Genomic DNA, 13,328 nt, shown 5'->3' on the forward strand with positions numbered 1-13,328 from the left:
GAGCCAATGAGAAGGCATCCGCTGTGGACGTGTTGCTTAGGTAGGCAAATTGGAGCGGATCCAAGTCGCCACTCAGACAAGAGATGATATGCTTCAACACCAGCCTCTCAAAACACTTCATCACTGTGGATGTAACTGCCACTGGGAGATAGTCATTGAGACAGGTTACCACACTCTTCTTGGGCACCAGTATGATTGAAGCCTGCTTAAAGCAGGTGGGTAGTACACACTGCCGGAGCGAGAGGCTGAAGATATCCGTGAACACACCAGCCAGTTTGTCAGTAGAGGTCTTCAGTACCTAGCCAGATACTCTGTCCGGACTGAATGCTTTCCTTGGATCCATTCTCCTGAAGGCAGGCAGCAAGTCATCTTCAGAAACTGAGACTAAAGGATCATCAGGAGGCATTAGGGGTGCACAATGGCTCCTCACCGTTCTGATGGTCGAAGTGAACATAGAAGGCACTGAACCCACCTGGAACTGAAGCTCTGCTGTCCCTTATGTTGCAAGATTTAACTTTGTAGGAGGCTATGGCATTCAAACCCTGCCACTGCTGTCAAGCATCTCTCATTGATTCCAGTGTAGTCCAGAATCTCCACTTCACCCTTGAGATGGCTTTCCAGAGATCATACCTGCACCTCCTGTAGAATTCTTGATCTTCAGACTTGAATGCTCCTGATCTGGCTCTCAGCAGGTTCTGGATTTCACTGTTCATCCAGGGCTTCTGAATGGGGAAAACCCTGAATGAGTTCCTGGGGTTGCACTCATCCACAGCTGTTTTAATGAAGTCTGTAATGACCCTGGGGTAGTCATTCAGGTCCTCAGATGAATTCTTGAATAAGGCCCAGTCCCTGGACTCAAAGCAACTGTGTAACTGTTCCTTTGCCACCACAACCACCTCTTGGTTGACTTAATCGCCAGAGCCTTGCTTATAGGTTCTGTCTCTATGCAGGTAGCAGGGAGTACAGCCAAATGGTCCGATTTGCCAAATGCAGTCTTGGAAAGGAACAATAGGCATTCCTTATCGTAGTGATCTAGTGCGTTGGGACCTCTGGTACAACAGGTTACATGCTGGTTATAATTGGGCAAGGTTTTCTTCAAACAGGCTTGGTTAAAGTCCCCAACTATGTGAAATGTAACGGGATGGGCAGTTTCTTGCCTGTATATGGCATCATGCAGTGTCGCAAGTGCTTGCTCATAATCAGCCGCTGGTGGTATATAAGCTGCAGTGAGGATCATGGATGAGAACTCCCGAGGAAAACAGAATGGTCTACATATAACCATCAAGTATTCTAAGTCAGAGTAACAAAAAGTCAAAATAATCCCAATGTCCGTGCATCAACGAGAATTGACTAAAAAGCACACGCCGCCACCTTTTTCCTTACCAGAGTTCACAGTTTGATGCATTCTGAAAATTGTAAAACCTTCTGCCAGAGAACTCAGTTGGGCATATTCATTGTTAACCAAGTCTCAATGCAACAAACAATTGAGATCTGCCTCTGATACAGCAGCCATGCCCTGAGATCACCAATCTTGTTTTCCAGCAACTGCACATTCGCCATTAAGATGCTGGTTACGGGAGGCCTCATCCTTCTGTGCTTCAGCCTGGTTTGAATACCACCTCTCCTGCCGCGTTTTGCACCATGGCGTTGATCCTTAGAGGCACCATGCTTAACTGTACTGCATTTAATTGTCAATTGAGAGATCTGAAGATCATTGATGTAATTTCGTAGTCTGTCGTTAAGAGGAAATTTACATGCTGCAGATTGCAGCAAAAGTAATTCAAAATTATATTGAAGAGGAAAAGTGGTATAATTTTCTGCAGCCCACAGAGAATCACTGACGTCATGTGAATGTAGACAAGTCACCTGGGCCAGATGGTGTGCACCTCAGGGTTCTGAAAGAGGTGGCTGAAGTGATTGTGGAGGCCTTAGTAATGATCTTCCAAGATCAACAAATTTTGGCATAGTTCCAGAGGACTGGAAAATTGCAAAAGTCACTCCACTCTTCAAGAAGGGGGAGAGGCAAAAGAAAGGAAATTATAGACCAGCTAGTCTGACTTCAGTGGATCAGAAAAAGGCTCATTTTATTCACACTATTTGCTTTGTACCAATCAACCAATGCTCTATCAATGCTAGTATCTTTCCTGTAATACCATGGGCTCTTATCTTGCTGAGAAGACTCATGTGTGGACTCTTATAAAAGACCTTCTGAAAATCTAAATCCATCAATTCCCCTGTGTCTATCCTGGTTATTATTTCTTCAAAGAATTCCAACAGATTTGTCAGGCAAGTTTTTCTTTTAAGGAAACCATGCTAACTTTGACCTATTTTATCATGTGCCTCCAAGTACCCTGAGACCTCATACTTAACAATCAACTCCAACATCTTCCCGACCACTGAGGTCAGACTAGTTGGCCTATAACTTCCTTTATTCTAACTCCCTCTCTGCTTAAAGAGTGGAGTAACATTTCCTTCATGAATATTTTGACATCTATGTGTAGCATTGTGAAGACAAATGTAAATTCTACAAATTTAACATTTATTGCCAGTACACAAGCTTATCAATGAGAAAATAATAATGACTTCTACATGTTGCCCATCGAGGCTATTTTTTTCGGTCCAGACATATAATCATGGCTGAACTTTAACCTCAAAGTGCTTACACTCAAACATCTCTGCTTTTGATTGTACGCAAATATTATATCTACTGCTCTTTACGTTGAAGAGTACCTTCTGCATGAAGGAATTTCCCTCCACTCTGTCATGAATGACCTGATCATATTTTGAGACTGACCCATAGATCTAGACACGCTAGCCACAGAAAATGCCTTTCTTGCATCTACTCTGCCATCCTTAAGAATTTCATTCTTTTCCGCGAGATCATTCCTCATTCTCTTAAACTCGTGTGTATAAGCCTGGTTTTCTTAACCCTCCTACAGCAGTACAGCACATCAATTCCTCTGAAGTTTCATCACATTCCTTTTATCACATGCGCATCCTTCCTGAGGAAAGTGGAACAAGTACACAATACTTATTTTTTTTCTAATGGTCGTTGGATCTTGCACACTTATTCTAATAGTCAAACTTCTGTATCAACTCGACTTTTCCACCCGGCTCCCAACCTGATTAGTTTTCTCGTCAATATTTCATTAATCTCAATTTTGAATATGCTTAACAGATCACATAGTCTTTTGAATAAAGAATGCAATGGATTCATAATTCTGTGAAAAAAATTCTCATTTTGATTCTGGAATTGACAGTACCATGGGAAGATGGTGTCGAAGAAGCTTATGAGAGGAAAAAGACCAAGTACTCTGAACTGGCAACTGAAGCTGCCCAGAATGGCTGGAAGACCAAGATTTTCCCTGTAGAAGTGGGATGCAGGGGATTCGTTGCTACATCTACGACCAGTCTATTGAAGTAGATGGGGGTGAGGGGTCACTCCCTCCAACAAGCAATCAAGTCCTTGTCAAATGCAGCAGAAGAAAGCAGCAATTGGATTTGGCTTAAAAGGAAAGACAATAACTGGGCTGCAAGATGAAGGCAGGAGGGTATGGAACGGAGGGGGGTGTATCTGGGGCGCCAGGTAACACTGTTGAGCCCTCTGGAGACGTTGTGAGCTTATCAACGAAACATCAAAGAAGGAGGGTGCCCACCTGATGACCCCGATGACGCACCTACCCTCCCTCCTTGTCACCACTCGAAACCCACTGCCAACATCGAGAGTGCCAACTTACCATAGGGATTGAAACATCAAGTCCTCGTAGCTCTACTGCATAAAACCTTAACTTGAAATTTTAAGCAAGGTTCTAGATCCAGAGCCCGTGTCCAGTACTCAGAATATTTCTAAGCTTCATAAGGTCACCTTTCCTCCCAAATTTGAGGATATAGCTCAATTAACAGAAATACGAACACTTACTAAATATAGACATAAAAAAAAAATCAGAAAATTTGCTGCATTTCCAACTCATTTAGAGACTGCATTGCTAAGGAGGGAGGAGAAGAGGGTGAGGGGTACCGCTGGGGGGAGGAGGCAGGGGATGAGGGGGTATGGTAAATGGAATGTGACGAAAGGTCATAGGACATGATATGCCATCCTGGTTTAGGAGGGTATTAGTGATTTCCTTGCCTTTTTGATATCTGGTTCATAACTCAAGTGGAAATAATTGTCAAAAGCAATCCTTTCATTGCCTTAAATATTCACAAGTTCCATTTAATCTATTCCTCGGAAAAGAACACAGGTCCATTCAGATATCACCTCTACTCTGCCAATGTACTTGTGAAACTTTCTGAACCTAACCAATTATCACATCATTTTTAAATATGAGGAATTGTACATGATCCTCTAAATACATTAACCTTGCATGCTAAATGTGATGATATACAGGTAACTGACTTTTACATAATAGATTATCACGCTTCTGTTTGCAGCAACTCAAAGAACAGACAAATCATAAAATAAATACTAGGTAAAACACTAGATACTAAAGACAGTTTTACCTTACAGTGCAGTACATCTACAAACATCAAGAAACAAAAAACCTATCCACATTTTTCTTAAAGATGCATTGGTAAGCTTCTGCTCCCTGCCTGCTGGCACCATCTCTCAAGCTTACCTGGGTATTTTTCTCCTCTTCCTTTTCATTTTCATCCTAAGGGAAAAGCATGACACTACTAAGTATACTCCAGTTATATTAATAAAAAGAAACACTTAAACAAGGTGCTACCTAGGGTCTATTGCGGGCAACATCTTGAACTGTACAGCAAATGTACAATATTCAAATTCAACACGGTCCATTTGTACTGTTTTATATAAAGGGAATTTTAATTCCCCAAATATAGATAATACTAATCAGGATTTAGGTTCCTTAAGGTCATTACAGCCAGGGGTGTAGTGGAGCTAATTCCCCACTACCAATTAAATGCTTCCAATGGTGAGAGTCTGAAGTAGCCCCTGACAAACAAGTCCAGCTCGTCTTCAGGTGTGGCTTAGCTACCAAGCCTGGCAGAACAATTTCTACTGACAGGAGAAGGGGCAAAGGTGGGTAACTGGCACCTTAAAACCAGTAACTTTGGGCAGATGGGGCTTGTCAGCTGTGGTTGGCAGTTCAGTTGGAAGGAAAAGTCTGATCTCCAACCTCTGCTGCCTTGCAGCTATACCATTCATAAGGAAGGCTTCCAGAGTAACGCCCCAAGGAAAAATCCAGAGCTGGTGTCCCTAAAGTTGTCCTATGTTGAGTTCAACACTGACTAGCAATTCCTATGACACCACAGGTGCCAAACGTTATTAGTCTCTGCCATCCCTTTGGATTCATCAGCTGCATGCAGAGGGGAAACCTGCTACATAGACTGTTAGCTCTCCATATCGTACTACCCTCGCTTGCACATCATGTAGACAGCTGGGACACAACATCCATGGTCTTCCCCAACCAACAAAGGGCCTCAAATAGGGAATTAACTATTCAATTTCTATGGCTATTAGGTTTAACTGAAGTTTTAACTTGTTCTTCAAATTAAATAAGGATCATTGAACAGCTGGTACATACACCCCATACCTATAGATTATTTGCTGCAATCAATACCACATCCAACTACATGCCACTTTCAATGAATGTCTCTGTGCCACTTGCCATCAAGCAGAAGCAAGGAGAAATAAACTTGCCTCCTGTTGCACTCTGTTACAGACATTTCTGTGTTCAAGTATTAGATTGATAGGGCATGGGAATGTGGAATATAGGAGGTAAGAAACAATTAGCACTGTGAGTGTAAAGACTGGCATTGTAAATTGTTTTTTGTATATTTACTTCTAAGCATTTAGGAATAGCTTACAAAATTTCTACACAACTTTCAGGAGCATTCCAGACTACATACGTTCAATAACTGAAATTGCTTTCGTTTTGTTAGCTCCTAATTTGAGGGCTACATTTCCCCCCTAATAAGTTTATGGCAATATTTGTTTTAGTTCGAAGCAGGGAAACTTATCTTTCAATATTAGAATGTTATTTTTTCCATTGTCTATCCATTGCCTTCTCAAGTTCCTAAGTTAATTCAGAAATATATTTTTGTAGTGGAGTCTTGTACTCACGAATTTGATTTCCCAGATCCACTTTATTTAGGAACATAACAACTGACAGAATTGACTAGTATCATCTATCTGAAATGGATACAAAACCTGTCATAGGGCAATATAGCAATCAACTAAGCACAATCATGCTCCTTTTCCAACTCGTTTACAATCTTTAAACAGTAATTTTTGCCATTTTCATCTTGTACTTCCAATATGGCAAACTACGAATATAATATTTGAAGCTTTCAGTCTCAAGTTCTTCATTTAAAAGTTACAAAATTAGCATTCCTTTCAAAAGCACCAAAAATTAAACTGCAAATGAAACGAAAATGAGTTGATTACATTGTAATCATTGAATTAACATTTCTACTCTTTGCAGTTTCTGAAATGATTTAATGCAGCTTCTGTATTACTGTTTGATTATTTTCAATGTTAAGTGTTCAAAGCACAATGTTAACAACAAATAAACCAATCTCACTTCACCGAAAGCCTCAATGCAACAAATGTTTCTCCGAAGCCAACTGCTCATTTAATACATCCCTAATAAGAAGAAATCAAAAAGAAATACTGACATCTTGAGTCCAGTATGATACTCCAGTAGATCGGCGTTTTTCTCTGGGGCGTCTCCTTTCCCTTATTGATAGTTGTCTTTCACTAGAATCTTTCTCATCGTCATTTACTTTCTCAGAGCCACCTTTTAAATTGAGTTACATTGAAACAGAATTATGCAGAAAGTTAATATACTTCCACAATTCCTAATACAATATCTACCAAACACACTGCTACAAATGATGCCATTTGAAATATGGTGACTAGAGACATGGCATTCACAAAAAAAATCAAAAATATTTTTGGATGCAAATCGTTGGAAAGCAAGATTTGAAAGCTACTCCAGATCTGGATTTAGCATCCTTGGTGTAATTACTTAACTGTTTCAAAGTATCCAACAAAACTGAGCTTCCAAAATTGACACATTTAAAATGTCTGGTATTCAATGCCTATAGGTGTACTAGTAAGTTCAGTTAACTTTTAACAAGCTTGTCTTCAAACGTCACATGCCACCAGTTAGATATACATAAAAAGACACCAAAAACCAGAAACACGTAGGTCAGGCAGCATCTAGGGAAAAGAAAGATTTAAAAATTCATTAATCCAAGTCCCTTCATCAGAAACAGAGAAAAGTAGTTCCAGCTTGCAGAGATAAGTGAAGGTGAACTGGAAATAACAAAGGGAATCTCTGAGTGGGAAGAGACCAAGCAGATAAATGTAGCAGCAGGAGGCAGATTACACTTTATATCAGTGTAAAGTCAAAGGCATGAAAAGAAATAAGGAGCAAGAAATAACAGCAAAGTAAATGAACAATAAATAAATGAACAAACAGCACAAATCAGAGAAAGCAATGAACTGGCGGGAAAAACTTTGCACGGGGATTCTTTTCCTGTGCATGGGTGAAATGGTCCATAATTTATTAATTTTCCTGGTTTATCTCATCTTGCTTTTACAAAAAAATGCCTTAAAGTTTCAATGCCTTTCCTTAACATTTTTTACTGAAAAATTCATCTTATTGGCTTTGATCTTTTCGAAACAATGACCCATCGATTTTATAAAGACATATAAACCTTTCTGCTTTACATGCATTTGTATGGTTTTACTCAACTCTCATGCCTGCAAACTACTTTATTTTATCCACTTTGGGGAACTCTATATTGAATGCTTGTGCTAAAGCCACACAAGTCTTTTTTTAAAGTTGATTTGGCATTTGATATGCTTCTCTGCAATTCTCAATCAAGAAAAAAATCTTATCACATTCTGCCTTCCCAGAGTTTCCAAGTTCTCTTTCAAATTACTCATAAACATGGCATTTTATGCTAAAGGTAGCAAGTACTTCCTAAGGAAGACTGGGATTGCTCTGCATTTTAATACTCATTGTTTAACAGATGACAACATGATCATTTTGACAAATAATCTTTTAAAAGATTTAACCAATTTCAACTGAAACCACAGCAAACAACAAAGTACTTCAAGGGCATACATAAGTGAGTGAAGAACAGGCTACAATGGGCATCCCTGGTCAAAATTTCTGTTACTGTGAATAGCTAAGCGAGTAAAAGATGAACTGATTTCCAAAAGGCAAAGTTAAAGATGACACATTCCTTTAATATTTTAAGCAAAAAAACCTTTTTTATTTCCATCTTTTACAGTTTCAACATAATAAAAAAGGAAAAGGGCCCGAAACAAATTTTGGGCATGCTGCATGGTCAGTACTTAGTAACCCCTTTGGCAAGTATCACAGCTTGTAAACACTTTCTGTAGCTAGCTAAGAGTCTTTCAATTCTTGTTTGGGGGATTTTCGCCCATTCTTCCTTGCAAAAGGCTTCCAGTTCTGGGAGATTCTTGGGCCATCTTGCATGCACTGCTCTTTTGAGGTCTATCCACAGATCCTCGATGTTTAGGTCAGGGGACTGTGAGGGCCATGGCAAAACCTTCAGCTTGCGCCTCCTGCGGGTATTTAGGATCATTATCCTGTTGTAGAAGCCATCCTCTTTTCATCTTCAGCTTTTTTTACAGACAGTGTGATGATTGCTTCCAGAATTTGCTGATATTTAATTGGATCCATTCTTCCCTCTACCAGTGAAATGTTCCCTGTGCCACTGGCTGCAACACAAGCCCAAAGCATGATCGATCCACCCCCATGCTTAACAGTTGGAGAGATGTTCTTTTCATGAAATTCTGCACCCTTTTTTCTCCAAACATACCTTTGCTCATTGCGGCCAAAATGTTCTATTTTAACTTCATCAGTCCACAGGACATGTTTCCAAAATGCATCAGGCTTGTTTAGATGTTCCTTTGCAAACTTCTGATGTTGAATTTTGTGGTGAGGACGCAGGAAAGGTTTTCTTCTGAGGACTCTTCCATGAAGGTCAAATTTGTGCAGGTGTCCCTGCACAGTAGAACAGTGCACCACCACTCCAGAGTCTGCTAAATCTTCCTGAAGGTCTTTTGCAGTTAAACAGGGGTTTTGATTTGCCTTTCTAGCAATCCCACGAGCAGTTCTCTCAGGAAGTTTTCTTGGTCTTCCAGACCTCAACTTGACCTCCACCGTTCCTGTTAACTGCCATTTCTTAATTACATTACGAGCTGCAGAAACAACTACCTGAAAATACTTTGCTATCTTCTTATAGCCTTCTCCTGCTTTGTGGGCATTATTTATTTTAATTTTCAGAGTGCTAGGCAGCTGCTTAGAGGAGCCCATGCCTGCTGATTGTTAGGACAAGGTTTGAGGAGTCAGGGTATTTATAAAGCTTTGAAATTTGCATCGCCTGGCCTTTCCTAACGAGGACTGTGATCAAGCCATAGCCCTAACAAGCTAATTAAGGTCTGAGACCTTGGTAAAAGTTATCTGAGAGCTCAAATCTCTTGGGGTGCCCAAACTTTTGCATGGAGCTCCTTTCCTTTTTTCTCTACTCTAAAATTGTACAAAACAAAAATAATACACTAATCTTGCTTAAACTGTTGAAAAGAATATTTCATCTTTAACTTTATGACTTTTGGAGATCAGTTCATCTTCTACTCACTTAACTATTCACAGTAACAGAAATTTTGAACAGGAGTGCCCAAACTTTTGCATGCCACTGTATGTAATCCTTTCGTTAGTCCTGACAAAGGGTCTCAGCCTGAAACATCGACTGCACCTCTTCCTATAGATGCTGCTTGGCCTGCTGCATTCACCAGCAACTTTGATGTATGTTGCTTGAATTTCCAGCATCTGCAGAATTCCTGTTGTATAATCCTTTAGCTGTTTTCATGGAGGTAAATTCAACTTCTACATTCATTTTTAAACTACATTTCGGTAGAACATTTCCACAGTACACTACAAACAACATTGCCATAATCTTGCTTCTATTACTCAACATTCAAACCCAACCTCTCCCCCCCAGTCCCTCAAGGCAATGTTATGAATAGGTGAATAGAGATCCCTGAATGAAAGAAGTCTGAACATTACCATTGCTCTCCAGTTCTTTAGACAAGATCCTCGAATGTGAAAAGTAAGATGGTACTTGATCTATAATCCCATTCAGCTGGTTTTGATGGGTACTCGCATACAGGAAACTGTCTGATGCAGAAGGTGATGCAACAGGTACAGATGAACTATCTGACTGTGATGTGTGCCTTGACTGGCGATATCCAGACTGGTTAGGAGGAGAAAAGAAAAGCTTTGAAATGGTAAGAAAAAGTACATAATCGTTACAAATTAATTCAAAAACAGACTACCCCGCATCTCCCCTTTCAATGTAAACTAATATATTTACCCTAAATGCATTTGCTTATATTGGGGCATAATGCCTTATTTCCTACAACAGTCATCACTTATATTCCAATAACCGATCAAGTCATTGTATTTAAGTATTTTAAAGCACAACTTTAAAACACTTAAAACACAAATTATATATTTAAGAGGAGTGATTTGGTGCAATTTGATTAATATAACTGAAAATGTTTTGATGAGCTGAACAAAATATTCAATGAATAGTGTCAATCTACTACCTGAGTACTTCAATTTAAAATTTTTGGAAACACTGAAGCATTATGAGGAACTACTTGCTAATTAGGATAAGGAAGAAAGGCCTGGCATGACATGCACCCTTACAGCCAAAAGAAATAGTTTATTTTTAAGAGGCTACTCAAAGGTCACAACACACATAAGAGTTGCTAGTGAACGCAGCAGGCCAGGTAGCATCTATTGGAAGAGGTACAGTCGACGTTACAGGCCCGAAGCGTCGACTGTACCTCTTCCAATACATGCTGCCTAGCCTGCTGCGTTCACCAGCAACTTTTATGTGTGTTGCTCATCCTCCATCAAAGGTCACAAATCAGTTTACTTGGTCAGAAAGCCAAATAATGATCAATTCACCCAGGTATATACTCAGTTTTGTTTACAGGACAGGTTTCTGACAACACTCTTTTTAGAGACAAGTAAGATTAGTAGAAATTCCACTTGTTTTTGGGTACACAAAATTATTGCACTATTTATAGATTACAATGTAATTTATGCAAAAAGAATTGAAATAGCTCAATATCAGCTCTATCCTTTTTGCACTTCCCAAGCAATTTACCATTTGCACCAACCCTTACTCGCTCAATTTCAGTTCCTACAATATCTAGTCTCCCTAAATTGACAGCTGTACTTGCTAATTGAGGCATTTTTGCCCTCAAGGCAAAAATGAGGCATTCAAGTTCCATCCAAAGTTTGTATCCCTTTAGACTTTTAAATATAATTATGTTTTATGCCTATTGAAACAATTGACTACCTAGCTACGGTGACATCAATAACAATGAGACAAACTAATGTTTTCATCACCTAGATATTGAAACAAACATCCTACTTAAACAAATATTGCAACAAAATGGAAATAGAGCAACAGCACCACACTGTGGTTTAGGCTGTTATTACATTGAAAAACCAGATTGATAGATTGGGATTCTAAAGAAATAAAATCATATAAAACATTTATTAAAACAAAGAAATAAGTAAAGCTAGGGTATAATCCTTACAGTAAAGACAGTCATGAAAAACTTGCACAAAATATATGCAAAATCATAAATGGAAATGAGGTATTCATAGTGCCTTGACCAGTGATTTACCTACGATCATCATTAAAACAAATTGAGTTTGTTGTTATTCCTTGAAAATGTTTCTATATGCAAATTAGCTGCTATACTCGTTATGACAATCAACTTCTAGCTTTAGAGAATAACCTTCAAAAGCATTTCACTAGCTGAAAAGAATTTTACCACTTGCATATTATAGAATTTTAACACCTATAAAGGCATGTGAGGGACTATATTAAAATAAACTTCTCTTATGATTGGTTTTGTTCAGCCTAACAAGAAAGTTTTTTCCACATAGCAGAAAGAGTGAGAGACAAAAAAGAATATAATGCAAGATATTATGATATGGAATGCAATACTTGAAAAGGCAGAAGCTGATGCAATGCAAATTTTGAGATAATTCAGAAATAATTGTTATGGGTTAAAACAAAATATAGGGAAAAAACAAAGGTACAGTTCCAAGCTAAAAGTGACAAATAAAAATAACTCAATCCTTTTATATCATTTCCTAATTTTCATGAAATATTAAAAAAAAGGAGGAAGATGTGAAAATCCTAATTCCAGTAGCTGCTTCAATCAGCAAAATTGAATGTCAACTGAATGCAGTAGAATTGCAGAGCTTTAATCTAATTCATTGGTTGTGGAATGGCTAAGTGGTTATAGTTCAGGCTGATTAGAAAGCACATTAAATCATGTTATTACAATGTACTGTTGTATTGCAAATACCTCTTTCTCTTGATTTCTACTCCATCTTTGTCTGTATTCTTCTGCATCTTGTGATATCAATGGCTTTTCTTTTTCATCCTGCTTTTCTACATCTTGCTTTTCCTTTTCATCCTTCTCTTGTTGTTCTTGAGCTCGTCTTTCAGCACGAGAGCGGCTAAATGTCTTCTCTGCTTCCTGCAGGTCTGTTAGCGTTACACCCTAATTTAAAAGCAAATCACAATATAAGCACATAGAAGTATAAAGAATGAATAACTGGGCAATTAGATAACATTACTGCCTAAGATCTTCTCTCCAGAAGGCTATGAAGGAATCTATGTTTTTTTATTTTCAAACCCTAACTATTGCTCAATTATCTCCAAATCCATAAAACTCTCATTATTTTTAAGGCAGGATTATGACTGGTTGATTGTGGCACCACTCAAGTTTTTTTTTTAAACTTCTGAACAGTTTAATATAAATGCTTAAATAAAAACCAAAGAACAATATCAAATTTCTGAACAGTTAATGAATAACAGGAAAATATATTTTACTTGCTTCACGATGTACGTGACTTGATTTCTAATCTAAAATAATAAAGATCTGATATGATCAAGTTTGTGTTTTGATATGCAGATCTCATTGTATATTATTGCATTTCTTGATCCATTTAACAAATAGTCCCTAGTTCACCTGTAGCATGCTTCTCAATGTCACAAAGTTCTAGCTTTAATGCTTATTTCTAAGAATTGAGCACATATCTAGGATATGATTTTCAGTGTAAACCAGCTCAATCTTTCAGATGCGACATGAAGAGGACTGACAAGGTTTAAGAGGTTTGAAGTCCAAGTAATCTTCCTGATTTGCAAGTTAACATTTTTCTAAGTCAACATACAATTTATTCATGTATATCTCATTACTGTTGGAGAAATTTGCTGTGCTCAAATTA

The 13,328-nt window shown here is 38.5% G+C and overlaps 1 protein-coding gene across 1 annotated transcript in view; it reads right to left on the minus strand.

Moving 5' to 3' along the window:
• LOC134355552 (protein phosphatase 1 regulatory subunit 12B-like) overlaps window positions 1–13,328 on the minus strand; it is a 249,629-nt gene that overhangs the window by 73,479 nt on the left and 162,822 nt on the right. The window contains exons 14-17 of the mRNA XM_063065573.1: window positions 12,404–12,601; window positions 10,071–10,257; window positions 6,640–6,761; window positions 4,617–4,652 (exon numbers count right to left, since the gene is read on the minus strand). Coding sequence (XP_062921643.1) covers window positions 4,617–4,652; window positions 6,640–6,761; window positions 10,071–10,257; window positions 12,404–12,601 — 543 coding nt within the window. The remainder of the gene's footprint in view (window positions 1–4,616; window positions 4,653–6,639; window positions 6,762–10,070; window positions 10,258–12,403; window positions 12,602–13,328) is intronic.

This window comes from Mobula hypostoma, chromosome 13 (genome assembly GCF_963921235.1).
Source record: "Mobula hypostoma chromosome 13, sMobHyp1.1, whole genome shotgun sequence".
Classification (NCBI taxonomy): Eukaryota; Metazoa; Chordata; class Chondrichthyes; order Myliobatiformes; family Myliobatidae; genus Mobula; species Mobula hypostoma.